The sequence below is a fragment of the Python bivittatus genome, unplaced genomic scaffold, assembly GCF_059951505.1.
Source record: "Python bivittatus isolate LINGU-HERP-01145 unplaced genomic scaffold, Pbiv_v1 ctg000850_np1212, whole genome shotgun sequence".
Taxonomy (NCBI): Eukaryota; Metazoa; Chordata; class Lepidosauria; order Squamata; family Pythonidae; genus Python; species Python bivittatus.
This window is the reverse complement of record NW_028277112.1, coordinates 56,515,332-56,534,503: the sequence shown is the minus strand read 5'-3', so window position 1 is coordinate 56,534,503 and position 19,172 is coordinate 56,515,332. Positions and strand designations below refer to the sequence as shown.

At 37.4% G+C, this 19,172-nt stretch overlaps 1 protein-coding gene across 5 annotated transcripts in view; it reads right to left on the bottom strand.

Annotated features, from left to right (window-relative positions):
- SVEP1 (sushi, von Willebrand factor type A, EGF and pentraxin domain containing 1) overlaps positions 1–19,172 on the bottom strand; it is a 136,313-nt gene that overhangs the window by 45,931 nt on the left and 71,210 nt on the right. For 4 of the 5 annotated variants that reach the window (XM_088130016.1, XM_088130014.1, XM_088130011.1 and 1 more), the window contains exons 26-35: positions 18,884–19,085; positions 18,215–18,390; positions 16,612–16,736; positions 14,881–15,004; positions 12,938–13,108; positions 12,123–12,296; positions 10,248–10,367; positions 4,875–5,051; positions 4,158–4,242; positions 287–478 (exon numbers count right to left, since the gene is read on the bottom strand). In XM_088130016.1, the coding sequence (XP_087986142.1) occupies positions 287–478; positions 4,158–4,242; positions 4,875–5,051; positions 10,248–10,367; positions 12,123–12,296; positions 12,938–13,108; positions 14,881–15,004; positions 16,612–16,736; positions 18,215–18,390; positions 18,884–19,085 (1,546 nt within the window). The remainder of the gene's footprint in view (positions 1–286; positions 479–4,157; positions 4,243–4,874; positions 5,052–10,247; positions 10,368–12,122; positions 12,297–12,937; positions 13,109–14,880; positions 15,005–16,611; positions 16,737–18,214; positions 18,391–18,883; positions 19,086–19,172) is intronic. The other variant, XM_088130015.1, reaches the window with a different exon arrangement.

The window sequence follows — 19,172 nt, the reverse complement described above, 5'->3', positions numbered from 1 at the left end:
TTATTGGAATTTAGGATGTGGACTGCTTTGATCCACATTTCAAGACTTCCTAGTGAGACTTTCTAAATTTCAGTTTGAATTCTGAGTAAATGTTAATAATATGACTAATTTCATATAACCTTCCAATGTGCAATAATATATAACACCAAATAACAAAAAACAGTCCAAGTTCTATACAGAACATTTGGCATATCTTTTTTTCAATTCATAAGTACATGTTAGTTTTTCTTCTGCAATTTTATCAAAGTCATGGTATATATCAAATGAATTCTGGTTTTCTGATTACCTGTACCCCACGTCACATATGTAGGATACATTAGAAAGGTACGTCACACCGTTCATGACATATTTTCCATTCTTTATTTCTTTGGGGAGGGGACATTTTACTAATTCACATAACGGGGAAGAATGGTTCCATCTGCCATTCGCTAGACATGTTGCTTCTGCTTCACCCACTAAAACGTATCCTTCAGCACATCTGTAGTTAGACAAAGAAAGTAAGTGTAACTATATACTGTACATGACTGTTTCACAGTATTTCTCCTGTTGTATTAGCTCAATTTCTCAGATGTAAAGCTGTAAGTGAAATGAGATCGCCGCTAATGTGGCAATTTATAAGTACAAATTACTGCGCTATTATTCTAATTATGTAAAACATAAAGCTCTATAGCCAGCAATTCTGTTTTGAAAAGTTTATCATGCTTTCCACTTTTCCAGATTTCTTTTTTTTTTTTTAATATTTTTTTATTTTTACAACAAACACAAAACATACATGAACAAACAAAAACATAGAAAGGCATAAAAAAAGCATCTTCCATTTTATACCGTGTGTCAACCAGTTACCAACTCGTTGGTGCCCCTTTCATAATCTTAAATTCTCATATCATCTATTCAAAATATACTTGTATACTTATCAATTAACAATTATTAATCATTCATAGCTAATCTATAGAATCATTTTTACAAGAAATTTTAACTTTCAATAGGATTAGTAATACATTTTCATCTATCGATTATATGTGTATATATATAATAATTAATATCAAATTTCTATTATAAAATTTCCTAATCCATTACATTACTATATTTTCTCAGTGTCATATAAAATTACTTATCTTCTTACTCTAATTTCAAATCTCAATTTAACTCATCTCTGCACATTCCATAATTTTCAATAACTTCCTCCTGCATAAGTACTTTTTAATTTTTCCAATTCTTAAAAGTTACAGTTCTAACCAGTATCAGTTACAATATCAGTTACAGTTCTAACCGAGTTACAGTTCTAACCAGATTCTTCACTACATGTTTCAACAAAAATGTCTCTAGTTTAAAATCTATGTTACTATATTCAACCATGTATAAATTTTAGTCTAATCTCTTGAAACATTTACAATCAAATACAATTTTTAACTATATATCTCAGATTTATACTTTATTCCAGCGCTTGCATAATTTTGAGTTCACCCTTTTCATTCAATATCCCAAAATATCTAGCTGTTTATTCCTTTTTCTATATTATTGGATAAGAGAAAGCAATAATAAATGTCCTTTCAAACATTCTGCTTTTTGAAGCTTCTGTCAGTTCCATCATTGTTGTATTCCCCTTGTTTTTTCTTTAAACATCTGAAGTAGTTTCTTTCAATATTGTTTTACTTCTTCTTTTTGTGCATTCTCTTAGTACGATTTTCCATTATAATCTTTTTCTCACCCTCAGTGCCAAGAACAAGTCTGTCCGTCTTCATTTATCAGTTGATTAACCCTTTTAATTCTCAGTTTATAAGCCTCACAATAATTCTGTTTAAAGTTTCTGATTTCTTATACTATTTCTTCCTTTTCCATTGATCCCGTTTTATGTTTAATTAAGTCCATTTTAGCTTTAATATCTTTTTTTCTTTTTTTTTGCGGGAATTTCTGCAGCTCTTCTTCCAGTTTTTTATAGTCATCCTCAATAGTTTAAAGATCTTTTTCTGCATTGTGTTTCTCGTATAGTTTATTATCTTGATAAACCTTCATTGAGTCAAAGGATTCTTTATCTTTGTTCTTGCCAAAAATAAGAAGAAAAAAAAAAAAAAAGCAAGAGGAGAGAAAAAAAAAAAAGAAGAGGAGGGAAAAGACTAAGTCTCTTTAAAAAAAATCCAACTGAGGGGGGAACGGAGAGCAAAACAGAGCTTCTAGCAGAAAGAAGAGCTACTGCCAATAATCAGGGCTCTTGTGACTAGCTCAAACTTTCCATCTTGATATTTTCAAAATCGCTTTCAACTCCACTTTCTTGTTTATAGTTACGGATGGCACCTGTATAAACATGCACATCCCACTATCTTTTTAGAAAGCACAGGGTCCTTGAGCATGCGTCACAATAGAAGAAAAAAAGCAATATGTCGAGCCTCTAGATGGCAGTGCAACTTTCTTTCATTTACTTTCTCTTAACTCCACTTTCCCCATTTCAAAATCAAAAAGTATAAATTTCTTATAACAATAAAGAAATCTTAGAAAAAAGGCTTAAGATAAAGAGTTATTGAGTATTAAAAAGAAAAAGCCAATCCAGTTAAAAATATATTTTTTTAAGAGAAAAACATCTTGCCAATTCCACTAAAAAGGGAAAGTTGAAAAGAAAAAAAATTTCCCCCCCTTTTTTTTATAAGGCTCAATCTCGCCGCTTAATCCACTTTTCTTCACTTTTAAAAATCTCTTTAAGTTACTTAAGGTGTTCTCTAAGAATAGTTGAATAGTAAAAGTCCATCTCACCCAGTTGACACCCCTCTCTTCCTTCTTCCTTTGGAGCTGTCCCGGCTTTCGCAGCCATTTTGGCTGCCTCTCCTCCGCCGGCTTCAAGAGCTTCTCCCGGGATCAATCTGGGACTTGCGGCGTCCCTGAGATCCGCGGGACGCGCCCTTTGCGATCGCCATCTCTACGGGACGGCTTAGGTCCATCGGGACCGTCCAGGGGAGGAGATATCGACTGTGATCCTGGGAGCCCAGGATCGCCCGCCGTATCGCCGCAACGCCAGCTCCGCCCTCCCACTTTTCCAGATTTCTGACCAGCTGTAGTGCAAGCAATACATGAGAACAAGGATAAAGGCTACCATCTCCTCCCTAATTCTTGCCACAGCAAAATAAAGCACAAGGTAAGTATCATGTGATTATTATTAACTGTTTAATTTCAATTCTCTGCGAAATCTAGGTTGGGCAGATAGCACTGCATGAAACCTGGATAGAATACAGGTAGTCCTCGTCCAGTGACCACTCGTTCAGTGACTGTTTGAAGTTATAGTGGCACTGAATGAGGGGACTTATGGCCGGTCCTCGTAGCTGGGGCTGTTGCAGCATCCCTGCATTCACATGATTGTGATTTGGGCTCTTGGCAACTGGCTCGCAATTATGACAGTCACAGCATCTTGAAGTCATGTGATCACCATTTGCGATCTTCACTGCCAGCTTCCAACAAGCAAAGTCAATGGGGAAGCCAGCAGGAGGTTGCAAAAGGTGATCATATGACCACAGGACTCTCAGGTGATCATATGACCACAGGATCAGCATGGTCACGTGATGTCATGCCTTATGACTGCATCACTTAGTGATGGAGTTGGAGGTCCTAATTACCATTGTTAAACAAGGACTACCTATACTATGTCAAAGATAGATAACGAATACAATTAAAAGTTTACTTGCCAAACTGCAATATTTTGGTGTCAATGGGGGTAGAATATTAAATATTTTATAAAAGACACTACACTATTTAATATTTTTATTTCTCCATCCATGCCCAATCATATATAGTTTCAAAACAGGTAACATTTAAAACATTTAAAATATTTCATATTCAATGACAGCAATATAATTTCATTTGCATACAGTGTATTGTCTTGTTTGGGAGAAAAAAACCCAGTGCAAGTATTAATGTCCAGCTTCTTCCAAAATACAAAATATATGAATTGATAATTTCACAAATGGAAGCAATAGTTTTTCCAATAACTTCCACAGTATACACTTCAAAGTTTTTTGTACTGTGAATATATTTAGTATTTTCAAATTATTATTTTATGGTATTTCTAAGATTGACTAAACAGACTACTCCATATTCTATTATTTTCAAATTATTATTTAGTATTTTCCATATTTGTTGCCAAATAACAGGTTCCAGATATAATTATCTCCTACCTGAATGTTACTTTACTACCAAATGTAAATTTGGAGCCATCAACTGCACCATTTTTAGGAATGGGTGGAATACCACAGGAAATAGCTTGAAGGAAAAAAAATCAGATTTTAAAAAATCACCATGATTATGCAAAATAAATATGCTGTAACATTACTATACCCAAGAAAAGGAAAACAGCAATTATGCTAAATGCCAATAAAAAATAGTTGGAGAACAGATAAATCTTATACTATTAGAAGGTAAATTTGGAACAAAAAGCTTTGTAGGTTGCACAGAGATTCAGAAAGAATTTCACTCTTACTGCATTTCTGGAATGCAACAGAGATGTCCAATATCCAGTAGTCTTTACACAATCTCAGATATGATTGTGTTCCACCACCATGAAGAAGTGCACTCCATTGAATGTCCTAAGAATATTTCCCTTTTATGAGAAGTAATGGCTGTTCAGCCACCTTAAGTGAGAACTACTGATATGTCTCCAACTAAATAGTCACGGCTGCAAATAGCCCTGGAAGTCTCTATCAACAGTAACAACATCTCTTTAAGTTACTAACCCAGTAGTGGTATCTATGGAAGGAAATCTGTGAACTCCTAAGTACCATGTTTTGGAACATTTTTTTCTGAATAAGCAATTCCTGTACATTTTATGCTCAACTGCCTAACCCAGGTCGTTTTGGTTTCTGTCTGTACAATCATAATAGGTATTCAAAAAATACCTTCACAGAACGGTATCAGATGGCTCCATTCCCCAGATTCCAAACATATCACTTGACTCACTCCTTTTAGCTGGTAGCCCTTTTCACATGAAAACCTGATTTCGCTACCAACGCTGTAGCTGACCCCATGCGATCGACCATGTTCAGGATCTCCTGGGTGTTTGCATTTTACTGGTTCTTTGGAATCAGATATAAGGTAAAACAGAGCTTATTGACATCAGGTGTGGCTCATGTGCTTAAAAATGAAAACAAATCACGTAACATTGAAGTAGGCAACTTAGGGGGCTAAAAGCCCAGTCACAAGAGCACAGGAATGTACACATCAAATCCTTTGAAGAACACTTCAGATCAAACTTTTATCCACATTTTTCTTTACATGGATTTATACCAATACTGCAAGTTGGTCACCTTTCACTATGAGAAATTTTACTTACTATGTTCAATGCTATTCTAGTAACAATTCATACATAACTTTTTTACTTAAATCAGGTCATATTGTTAAGCTTGCATATTTTTGCCTTTTTGCCATTGCTGTGTCATAATGAGAGCTATCTATGTTAAATCTATGACAATTTTCATAATCCAAGTGACAAAACACAAGGCAGACAATACAAATTGTGATGCATGTCTACTTCTGCATGTGTGTTTTTGGTTTCTGTTATAGAATGAAGTTACAGATAGGGAAAATAGGCCATAATCTTGACTATATTTATTAGGTGGTAAGACTTATTATTCTGGTCATTATTGTTTTTTTTCAAAAAGGTATGGGAAAACCCCCTTCATGGATCACTGCCTTGTCGTGGCGAAGGGGCTTGCGTAACTCAGTGAAGCCATGAGCTATACCGTGCAGGGCCACCCAAGACGGACAGGTCATGACAGAGAGTTCTGACAAAATGTGGTCCACTGGAGAAGGAAATGGCAACCCACTCCAGTATCCTTGCCAAGAAAACCCCATGGACAATGTTAAAAGGCTAAAAGATATGACGCCGGAAGATGAGCCCCTCAGGTCGGAAGGTGTCCAATATGCTACTGGGGAAGAGCGGAGGGCAATTCCAAGTAGCTCCAGAAAGAGTGAAGCGGCTGGGCCAAAGCCGAAAGGACGTTCAGCTGTGGATGTATCTGGAAGCGAAAAGAAGGTCCGATGCTGTAAAGAACAATATTGTATAGGTACCTGGAATGTAAGATCTATGAACCAAGGCAAGCTGGATGTGGTCAAACATGAGATGACAAGATTGAACGTCGACATCTTGGGAATCAGCGAACTGAAATGGACGGGAATGGGTGAATTTAATTCGGGTGACCATTATATCTACTACTGTGGGCAAGAAACCCTTAGAAGAAATGGAGTTGCACTCATAGTCAATAAGAGAGTGGGAAAGGCAGTAATGGGGTACAACCTCAAAAACGACAGAATGATCTCAGTGCGTATCCAAGGCAAACCATTCAATATCACAGTCATCCAAGTCTATGCCCCAACCACTGATGCTGAAGAAGCTGAAGTTGACCGCTTCTATGAAGACCTACAACACCTTCTAGAACTAGCACCAAAAAAAGATGTCCTTTTCATCATAGGGGATTGGAATGCTAAAGTAGGAAGTCAAGGAGTAATGGGAATAACAGGCAAATTTGGCCTTGGAGTACAAAATGAAGCAGGGCAAAGGCTAATAGAGTTCTGTCAAGAGAACAAGCTAGTCATAGCAAACACTCTTTTCCAACAACACAAGAGACGACTCTACACATGGACATCACCAGATGGTCAATACCGAAACCAGATTGATTATATACTTTGCAGCCAAAGATGGAGAAGCTCTATACAGACAGCAAAAACAAGACCAGGAGCTGACTGTGGCTCAGATCATGAGCTTCTTACTGCAAAATTTAGGCTTAAATTGAAGAATGTAGGGAAAACCACTAGACCACTCAGGTATGACTTAGATCATATTCCTTGTGAGTACACAGTGAAGGTGATGAATAGATTTAGAGGATTAGATTTGGTAGACAGAGTGCCTGAAGAACTATGGACGGAGGTCCGTAACATTGTACAGGAGGCAGCAACTAAAACCATCCCAAAGAAAAAGAAATGCAAGAAAGCAAAATGGCTGTCTGAGGAGGCTTTACAAATAGCTGTGGAAAGAAGGAATGCGAAAAGCAAGGGTGAAAGGGAAAGATATAAGCAACTGAATGCAGATTTCCAGAGAATAGCCAGGAGAGATAAGAAGGCCTTCTTAAATGAACAATGCAAAGAAATTGAGGAAAACAATAGAATGGGGAAGACTAGAGATCTCTTCAAGAAAATTGGAGATATAAAAGGAACGTTTAGTGCAAAGATGGGCATGATAAAGGACAAAAAGGGCAGGGACCTAACAGAAGCAGAAGAGATTAAGAAGAGGTGGCAAGAATACACAGAAGAACTATACAAGAAAGATCTTAATGTCCCTGATGTCCACGCTGGTGTGATCACTGACCTTGAGCCAGACATCCTAGAGAGTGAAGTCAAGTGGGCCTTAGGAAGCATTGCTAACAACAAAGCTAGTGGAGATGACAGTATTCCAGCTGAGTTTTTTAAAATACTAAAAGATGATGGTGTTAAAGTGCTGCACTCAATATGCCAGCAAGTTTGGAAAACGCAACAGTGGCCACGGGATTGGAAAAGGTCAGTTTACGTTCCAATTCCAAAGAAGGGCAATGCCAAAGAATGCTCAAACTATCGCACAATTGCACTCATTTCACATGCTAGCAAGGTTATGCTCAAAATCCTACAAGCTAGGCTTCAGCAATATATGAACCGAGAACTACCGGATGTACAAGCTGGGTTTCGAAGAGGCAGAGGAACTAGAGATCAAATCGCCAACATTCGCTGGATCATGGAGAAAGCACGAGAGTTCCAGAAAAATATTTACTTCTGCTTCATTGACTATGCAAAAGCCTTTGATTGTGTGGATCACAACAAACTGTGGCAAATTCTTAAAGAGATGGGAATACCAGACCACCTTACCTGTCTCCTGAGAAATCTGTATGCGGGCCAAGAAGCAACAGTTAGAACCGGTCATGGAACAACCGATTGGTTCAAAATAGGGAAAGGTGTACGACAAGGCTGTATACTGTCACCCTGCTTATTTAACCTATATGCAGAGTACATCATGAGAAATGCCAGGCTGGAAGAATCACAAGCCGGAATTAAGATTGCAGGGAGAATCATCAACAACCTCAGATATGCAGATGATACCACCCTAATGGCAGAAAGTGAAGAAGAACTAAAGAGCCTCTTGATGAGGGTGAAAGAGGAGAGTGCGAAAGCTGGCTTGAAACTCAACATTAAAAAAACTAAGATCATGGCATCTGGACCCATCAATTCCTGGCAAATAGAAGGGGTAGAAATGGAAGCAGTAACAGACTTCATTTATTTGGGCTCCAAGATCACCGCAGACGGAGACTGCAGCCATGAAATTAAAAGACGCTTGCTCCTTGGGAGGAAAGCTATGACAAGCCTAGATAGCATATTAAAAAGCAGAGACGTCACCTTGCCGACAAAGATCCGCATAGTCAAAGCTATGGTTTTTCCAGTAGTAATGTATGGCTGTGAGAGCTGGACCATAAAAAAGGCCGAGCGCCGAAGAATTGATGCCTTTGAACTGTGGTGCTGGAGAAGACTCTTAAGAGTTCCCTGGACTGCTAGGAGGTCAAACCAGTCAATCTTAAAGGAAATCAACCCTGATTGCTCATTGGAAGGATCGATAATGAAGCTCAAGCTCAGATATTTTGGCCACCTAATGCGAAGAGAGATCTCTTTGGAGAAGACCCTGATGCTGGGAAAGATTGAAGGCAAAAGGAGAAGAGGACGGCAGAGGATGAGATGGTTAGATAGCATCACTGAAGCAATGAGCATGAAACTGAGCAAACTCAGGGAGGCAGTGAAGGACAGGAAGGCCTGGCGCAATATGGTTCATGGGGTCACGAAGAGTCGGACACGACTTAACGACTAAACAACAACAACAATGGGAAAACACCTGAAAAATAGTATTTATTTTTTTCTAATTAAAATGTTTTGGTGAAATGAATACTGCCACCAATATTAGAAGCACTATGTAAAGTTCTCTCATTTCATAATATGTGTAAGAACATTCTTGTGAAATACGCACTTCTTCCTATTTATCAATTGTTGGTCGAGTGAAGGAAATCATGGACAGAATGGTGATGTGAGCACAAAGCATCTCTTTCTCTCTCTCTTTCTCTCTCTCTTTGCCAAACTAACAAGCACATTTTATTTCCTAGCCGTGCTCCAATGAGGAGTTACTATGTTTGAATCTGCTTGGAAACAATGGTATCTGACTAAACAGTTCTTCACCACAAGTAGCTGCTTGTGTGAAATGAAAAGAACAAGAAGGAAAGGGGGGAGCCAGGTTCCACATACAGGTGCCCTGAGAATGGGCAGTTGGATTTTTGCATCTCTGGTGGCATCTGCCCAAACCCAAGTAAGTAGCACTTTGTGATGGACTGGAATGGTGGGAGGGGAGTAAAGAATGTGCTCTCATCTCCAGAGAAGCGAGGAAGAGATAAGCGGAGGAGACTGGCATCTCCCTAAGAAATTCCATTGGTGTGAACTGACTGAGCCTGGGAACTGGTTTCATTCTGGGAAGATTCTTGTTAAGGGGTTGTAGCTAATAAACCTTGCTGGATTGATTCTGCATGATCTCCTGGAGTTCCTTGGGCTAGACCCGACACACTTCCTGTTATGAAGGAAGAGGGGAAGAACTTGATGAGAAATTGCCATATTCAACAGGAAGACCCCTCTCATATCTCCCAACACACTGCTGTGTGCCAGTTCATGCTTGAATCTCTTCTTTTTAGTGGTTTGAGTTTTTTCTCATTTTATCCATTGCAGATCTGACTAAATAAATATATATTTTAAAATGTTAATGTTTTGATAATGTTGCATTTAAATAATCACTTTTTAAAATCTTTTGGGATGATTGTTTTTATCTATTGGTTATTTTATTCAGTTGTTGTATGCCCCCCAGAATCGCTTTGTGTGAGATGGGTGGCTATATAAATGTGATAAATAAATTAATTAATTAAATAGGCCATATCTTTTTAGAAAACCTTGATTTAGTTTCAAGAAAAATATGATTTAATATAGTCTTTATAAAGGATTATTAGTACAAATGTTACTCAATAAAATCTTTAATCTAGCTCCATTTAAAGCTTATGCATATTATGCTACTGACTTTGTGAGGCTGGTAATCTGGAATCTCAGTGATGGATCTGAATAGGAGGACTAACCTAGAGCTAAAATTCTACTGTGATTCTACAGAAAACAAGCTGGGCAATTTTCCTTATGCTCATCCAAACTGCTCTGCACTCCTGCTCCTTTACCTGTACATTTCTTGCCGTCTCCTCTATATGGGTGAATGCAGGTACATATGTAGGATCCATTTGTGTTAAGGCAAGAAGCATGGGAGTCACAGTATGAACCAACTGCGCATTCATCAACATCTATAAACAAATATAGCATTTCATGTTACTAAAAAATGTTACCCTCTTTCCCCTCATTTTCCTGCTCTGCTTCCAACTGCCCCTGAGTCTTTTTCATTCCAGAGTATACTTATAATCTCCTAAAAGTCTCCTCCTATACTCTTTCGCTGCCTCTTATGCGTGGAACTCACAGAACATACCAAATGCTGCTAATTTTTCTCTGTCACTTTATGTAAACTTCAGTCCAACTATGTAGCTGCTCTTTCTAGTTCTTACTTTGAACCAAACCGCATCTGTGATTGCTCCCATTCATCCATTGCTATCTTTACCTATTCCTTCTTTGTCATTTTAATTTCCTAGACCATCCTGATTAAAATGCTGGCCTATCTTGTCTTTTTATTATTCTCTGCAATGCCATATGACTTGATGGCACTAGCTTCATAATCGTCTTGGTAATATCACCACTGGTGGTCCAGAAATCAGTGTCTTAGAGATGAGACTGGCTCTGTTCCCTCACGGAAATACAGAGATGCTCATTACGATGCTCATTACTTTAAGATCTATTGAAAACAATCTGTGAAAAAAATCTACATGCCTGCACTTTTCTTTCTTTCTGTACAAACTACACATGGTACTTTATGAGCATATAATAAAACTTATGAGAAACTGCTGAGACAGATTCTGAGTGATGACAAAAATGCAAACATGTATTCTTTCTGTTGTCAGCAATTCTTGAAAGTTATCTATCCAAGTTCTGTCAAAATTTTTATTGAAATATATAAGCCTACATATGTGAAAGAAGAGCAGGATGGACCACATACCTCTTCCTACCAGAATGGTCCCCATCATTGGTGTCTAGTATAAGCTTTTTTCTCTGGCCTGAATTGATGCACTACCCATTAGAGCAATAACTGGAAGATATTTCAACCTCCCATATAAAAAATGTATGTTCAGATACAGAGGTTGAATCTGTGTGCCATGTTCTATTAAATGTCTACTCTATCCACAAGGGGAATTAAAATTTATAAGCCCATTATTACAAAGTTTTATTTCTCTTATGATAAGGAGATCACTGCTTATTATTACAAAGTTTTATTTCTCTTATGATAAGGAGATCACTGCTTTCCTTTTAAGTTACCGATATCTAAATGTATGTAGGGTGGTAGCGATTTTTTATCTGTAGCTTTAGGCTATGGGAATTGGCTGGTGCCTTCCCCAAAGCTTTGATTGTTTTTGGCTTCTAGGTAAGTTATACATATAAATGTTTAAATGGCTGTATATGTTTTAATGTTTGTTGGTTCGGTCTTGGACCATACATTAATAAATAATGATAATCCCTTTCTAGTAGAATCCAAAGACCCACAAATTGTGCATGCCAAAGGGAACTTGAGCTTTGTACACCTGAACAGCAGCTCAGATAGGTGCTTTTATAAATCCTATGGCACATGTAAGACTCAAGAAATCTAAAGAACCTATCTAGGTCCTGGCTCTATGCTTAACTGGACAGATTTAGTTCACATCTGAGTCACAAGTACGAGCCACAATAACATAACATGAATCATGGCATCACTGCGCCACTTACATTAAGTGTATAACTTGTGTCAGTGATGGCATGATGCAAATGATATACAGTGCCCCATTTTGCACAATGATATCATGATTCAAAAAATGTCACTTGTCCTCCTGTGGTCACCCATGGTCACAAAGTCCTTAGGACTGGACAGGAAAGCACAGATTTAGCTTCTGATATTAACAATGTGGTCTGTGTGGACTTACCAAGGCAAGATGGTGAAATAACATTCCAGCTTCCGTTGTCTGTACAGAGCATCCTTGAGTCTCCCAACAAGTAATAACCACTGTTGCACTGGTAGGTAACAGAGCTTCCAGCAAAGAAATCCTCAGCAGAGTAAAATCCATTTTCTAAAGGTAGAGGTTCTCCACAACTAATTCCTGTACCCAAACAGTATATAAATATACATATAAACTTTTTAGGGGATGAGACATATTTAAACTCTTCTTCAAATGGCTTCCATGAGCTTATGTCCTAATTCCTGACACAATGTAGTTCTATCTTTAGTTAGATTAATTGTACAAACTTCAATGAGTATGAATACTAGGCTGCAATCTAGAGAAGAACGTGTGCTGTGTGTTTTTCTTTGCTTTTGGAATTTCATCTTCTCTACTAATTGTAGTAGCAAATTTGTTCTACAAACTAACAATAAATTTTGGTTATGTGAAAACAATGCAAAAAGCTTTTCCAAAATTTGCTAACAACACATTAAAAAGACTATGAACACAGTCTCAACAAAGCATAAAAAAGCTACAATGGTCATAAAGAACAAATCCAATAAGTACCCAACAATAAAAATAACACCTCATCTCATGGACCATCTAACTTATATATACATTTGCAAGCAAATTTGTTCTACAAACTAACAATAAATTTTGGTTATATGAAAACAATACAAGAAGTACCTTGTGGATATCACTAAGCGACTTCCATATCAGAAAATTTTAAACTCAGGCCTAGGAACTTCTGAGCAACAGTGCAGTATACATTGAAGTTAAAACTGCTAGGAATAGCTGCTTACTTTCACAATGTGGAAGAGGTTGTGTCCATTGTCCTAAATTTAGGCAGTGCAAGACAGAATTTCCCACTATGTGGAAACCTGGGTCACAGTAGACAGAGACTTTTGATCCTGGCTTTAAAATAGCTGATGAAGTTTTCAGATGGGGAATGGAACCTTCTAAAGGTTGACAATCTGTGAACAAATCAACATGTATGCATAAAACAATTCATATATATGCATGTAAATAACATCTAAGAGCATGATCAATACTCAATGGCTGTGTTACATGCTTTGTTAGTATCCCCATGGAATAGCTGGAGTTCATCACGGTTCAGTGAAACTTCGATTTACAATGGATTTTGCAGGCAACAGACCCAATTTCTATGATGATTTGTGTGATGTTATAAGCAACAGAATTTGTGCTATTTGGGTACTGACCATGCAAATAATGTAACATGACACAATTATGTACTTATTTAACAAATATTCATGACTCCCCCCCCTCCATTAGTCCATTAAAATGAAATTACAGTATACTGAACTGCTAAATAATCATTTCATTTGTCAGAGAAGGAAGATTCTGAGGGCACTATATTTTATCCATGTGGAGGGGGAGAAGTAAGGGAAACATGGCTGAGTTGTGAATATTTACAAACAACAATCAAATTTAAGTCCTGCACTTCTGTACTCATCATTCAAGTTCTCCATACTATACTGAGTAAGCTATCTAGTTAAATCTATAAGTATTTCTACAGCTGTCTTAAAGTTGGAAATGTTCTACATTTCAATATCTAAGTTAAAACAATGTTTATATTTTAAAAATGACAAAAAATCCAACAACAATAATAAAAACAAAATAATGAATCAAGAAAAAATGAAATTATTGTTTCATGAAAGCCAGGAAATATTTCCCTTATGACCTAGTCCTAAAGTTCAGGCTTTCAACATTCTTAATGCAGGAAACCATAAATATTTTGCCTGAGGTCCCAGTGAACATTTATTACACAACACTGGAATCTGAGGAATTAAGACTGAATGTTCCAGTCATTCAATGATCAAATGTATCTGTGCAAGCCATGGGGATAATTGCATTTCTAGCCTCATGCCTCAGAAATAGTATCAGTAATTTTTGAAGTTTTCTACTATTAGGGAATTATTTTCCCTGATGAGCCTGCTCTGAGGACTTTGTGTACTATAGGTGATTTTGGCAATTTTTTAATAAAATGATTAGTGTTAGAGAGTTGCTAAAAATAACAAATCAGCAAAGTTGGTAAATATAAGAACATGGAATGACAAAAGGATTTTCAGGATACATTTTATAGTTTTTTAACAGGAACAATTGAAATAATGAAACCAACTATACTATAATTTATTCTTGAATAACACATATGCAAAATAGAAAATCTTATTCATAATTTATGCTCTTTTAATTAATTTATTAGAAATTAAACAGTAGCTTATTTAACAAAGATTTAACTTAAACATGTTCACATATAATTATTTACTACAAACTGTATAAGGGAGTGAATTATATTAAAATGTTATTAGTAATACTTAGAATGCTTTTAAGCTCTTCCCTTTAACATATTAAACTATGTTTCTAAAAGCCAATATATTAATAAATCTTCTTGCCCTTAACAGCTCTATCTGTCTTCCATTTTTCTACTGTATAACATGACTGGTTTCTTGTTTCCATATGGAATATTGGCCATTCATTATTGTCTCATGAATTAAGAACGTGTCCTAGAATATACCATATGTTCCTTGTTGTAAGAGAAAGTCAGCAATATCAACACTGTTGATTTTCTCTTTCATTATAGGTGCCTGTTGCAGGAGAAGTAACTTTCGTTACTGATTTTCTCTCTGAGGCTTTCTGGAAACCTTTCATTCAGTGCCACAATTTTCCCAAACATGGTTTGAATGCAACATCTATTAAGGCTTTCAAAGAGAACAAAAGGTCTAACCAGCACAGAATATGCTTTTGGGATCTATCTTCACTCTTCCAACAACCCCAGGAAGAAAATCTGGCCAGGCTAATACGTTGCCTTTCTGGAGTTCCTCTGGACAAGATGTAGCCAAGGACTTCACCTAAGAGTTTAGGAGAGAATAAGATACAAATGCATTTGTCTGTGTTGTTACCAATTCGCTGGAAGCAAACGCAAAATACAAAATAATGCTCAGACAAAAACATTTTTCCATTCAGATATCTTTGTAGCAGTTTTCAATCTTGAATATGTCTGAAAAACTCTAAAACTGGCAACAAATTCCCTGATAAATTTCCTCGAGCCTTTTTGCACTTGCACTGTACTTCCCCAGCCACCTATACACCCCTTTGCTCCCTCTCCCACCTGGCAGCAGCCACTTACCTGCCTGCTGGCCTGCTTGCAAGCCACCTGGGACTTGCAACTTCCTGCTGGCTTCCCCACTGACTTTGGCTGTTGGAAGCCAGCAGGAAGTTGTGAGGTGGTGCTTGCTTAATAATCCATGATCCTCGCTTAATGATGGTAACAGAATGGGGCCTGCATGGATTACCGCCACTAGCAATGTGGTGATGTGACATCACGCTTTATGACCACATTGCCTAGCGATGGAAATTCCAGTCTCAATTGCTGTTGTAACTCGAGGACTACCTGTAATAGTTCTAGGTCCTTGACTTTTGCAATTTTGTTTCAAGTATCCAGAAAAAATAACATAGAGGTCCTGCTGTGATAGCAATCTGTCATTTTTTCAAAGTTTTGTAAAACTGAAGACAGTTATTGATAAAACTATTGGGTGGCTCCAAAAATATAGGAAGTATATCTGCTCCCAGCTTTTCACTGTATTTTAAAATCTAGGATGATGTATCAACAATACTATATTTTATAATAATTGTTTTAGTGTGTTTGCTGATAACAAAGACCAGATGACCTCCATTTATTGGAAGGAGGTGTACTGTACAGAGACACAAGTTGCTAAGATGAAATGTGTCTATGTATCCACAATGAAACCATAGCAAAAGGATTTTAAAAAATTAAACAAACTAAGCTGTTCTACATTTCCTTTTTATATACCTTTTATATAAAAGGTAACTATAGTGATTAACATATTAATTCAGTTTTCTTGGCAACTACAGTATTTGGAAGTGGTTTGTAACTGCCTTCTTCTGGGAAGCTTTTTCACTTCTAACCTAGCCTACCGCCTAATGGTCTTCCATGTAAATAGGAGGTGCTTTTCAAAGTTTTTCTGAGCTCAGCCAAGGTTGGCAAGGGGTTGCTACCTGCTCTGACCCACTTTAATGAGAGGCCCTCTTATTGCTCAGAAGTGCAGCAATGACGGCCATCACTTTCCATCAGGTCAAAGGGGCCACAGCTGATCTCGTGATCAAGACCTCTGTGATCAAGTTCTGCCACAGAAATTGGCAGATAATTTTCTGCCACAAGAGAATGTACAATTGAATGCTTCATGAAAAGATAAATAAAAAGGAAAAGGCCTATCATTCTTTTCTGTTTGGAATGATGTTCAGCATGGGCACATCCCCTTGAAGACTCTTCATAAATTGCTTTACTGATTAATCTGTATTTAATTTTAGTTTTATATAATTCATATAACTAAAAAACTTGGCTATTGTCACCTATGTTCCAATCTTCTCCTCCAACAGCAGACAGCTTTAATAAAAAAGAACTTTCAATAAAACCAAGTTAGACTCAATATATTACCTGTTCAGGAGGCAGAACATAACCCCAAATGTTCAGCTGGCTAATTGAGCCAACGAAAGACTCAGCTGGATTAAAGCCTTCTCCTCTTTGATCTTGCTCCTGTCCAAGGACTAATGCACCTCCACCTATTCACATGGAAAACAAAATAAGAAGGAGCTACTGCATTTGATAAATAAGAACTTGAATTCAGCACTCTGTTATTCTAGGAGCAACTTCATACTGTAAGGCAGATCGCCGAGGGGGACAGAGTATATAGATGTAGGCATTGTATATAAATATAAATGTCAAACTCTTCAGATGTAGTTTTCACAATTCATTCATTTAATCATAGAAGTCCGTGGGGAGAATAAGGGGGGCAAGAATGAAATTTTGTGATGCAAATTCCACCCCTTATATACTTGCCTGTGTCATTGCAATATGAATATGGAAGGCTGGAGCTTGTGTTGTGACATCACAACACATATTTGATTATTTTGATATAATCTGTGGTTAGGAATGGATGCCTTCATGTTTAATTATATAAAATTAGACGAATGTGTTGCAATTTGAAATACAAAAGATGGGATAATCATCTGTCTCCCTTCTGTATCCTACGACAGATCAAAGTGGACAGACAGTACATGCATGGGAAACAGCCATATCATTATGCCTATAACATATGATTCCTTTTTTTACATTGTAAGTTGCGTGCAAAGTATTGAAATCCTCATAAAGGACTAAATGCAAACCATATGTCTCTCTTTACTCCTTATTGAAATGCTAAATCTACACAGGCTTCGGACTGTCATTCTTTCAGTGTTGGTCTGAATAGGCCTACAATATTACAGACCTGTAATATGTTAAGCTGGGTGTAAGATAATTCCTATAAGTAGAAAATACATTGCTTCCTGGTCATACATGAGTTCACTACTAGTTGTAAAGAAGTTAATAAGAGCACTTCCACATAGTGACTGGTTTCACCCCCAAACCTTCTGAAGCATTTTTATGTTGCCCTATGTCCATCTTCACTAATGCTGATCTTGCATATCAGTATGCCCCATAAGCCCAGCAGCATTCCCTCCAGTGTGTGTGCGTGTGTGTGTGTGGCAGGGTACAGTAGAAAGGATAGTGCAGAATTAGGGAAGAGCCAAGCTGGGAGGTGAGACAAGGTGGGAGTTCTCACCACTGGGAAAGTGATCACCTCACATTGCAAGCCCGTTCCCACAGCATTTCCTCCTGTACTGCAGCTGAGCCAAAACTGTATCTCCTATAACGTGTTGAATCTTCTCTGAAGACATCATTCTCCATAGGATGCTGAGATCTTCTTGAACAAACTTGTTTTTTTTAGTTGGTTTTGAGTTGGTCTCAGATACTACATTTTTCATACTGGTTCACTCACACAAATAAATGCATAGAGTAAAACTACCTATTATCAGTACTGTATATAGTACTGTATATATGCTAGTGACAATATACTGGCACTAATATACTGTTACACAGCTCATTAATATTGTTAGAATATGTTGACCATGTATAAGACCTGAATCTTACATCCCTTCAGTCAGAATGTCTCAAAATAACAAGGCAAATAAATATAACTAGATAAATATGAAAGGAGACGTACCAGGGATTTCTGTTCCTACAGATAAGCCACTGCCTCCATCAGATAATTTTCCATCAATATACACTCCCCAGGCTCCGTCTGCACTTGCCCAAGTTACAGCAATATGATGCCAATTGCCATCATTCACAGAAGGGCAATCTGTAATACTTTCCTTCCCATTAACATACAGAACCCATCTATATCAGAAGAGAGAGAAAAAAAGGGAAGTGACTTGGTTGAAACAGCTCAGCTGCACGACAAAGTTAATACTCTAATGGGGATATCTCAAATAACAGCTCGAAAGGCTTCATTATAAAGTAAGAGTGAATGTAACGAAGCAAAATTTGATGGTTGGCCTGAGATTGTTGACATTTCTGAACTTCAACTGAAAAAGAAGAAAAAAGGAAATAAAAAGAGAAAGGCCAATAGGATTTGGACGGGCCATGCAGGGTGGAGTAAGTTGTAAGCTATGGTAGAGTTCCCTCTACCGGCATGGACTAGAGAAATAGTTCACAAATCTATAGGTTCCTTACTTGCTGAATATAAAATGCGTAATGCTCTACTCTCTAACTGAACACAGTGAAAAACAAGCTCTAGTAACCTATGAAGAGGATAGGTTGATAAAGCAGTAAAATACAGTTTGCCTCTTCTCCCCAACCATAGTCTGGAAGTTGTAGCTACTTCATATACCCATTGTAATCTGTAATCAAAAATGCATTGTCACTTCCATTTTCCACTGCATAAGAAATTGGAGTCCCATAATTTGTAGTATCGGAGGATTTCATCCAAAATGCGCACGTGATCTCATTGAGTGAGGGGAGGACACCATCAAGCAAAACGTAGCCATAGATTCCAGAGACTTCAAAGTTCAGATTAAATCCAGAAGACTGCTCTGCAACACATAGGACAAATATTCAGTTCTTTGATAAGTCAATAGCACAACTTCTTTATGGTGCCCAGCTGGGCCCCTTCTCCGATT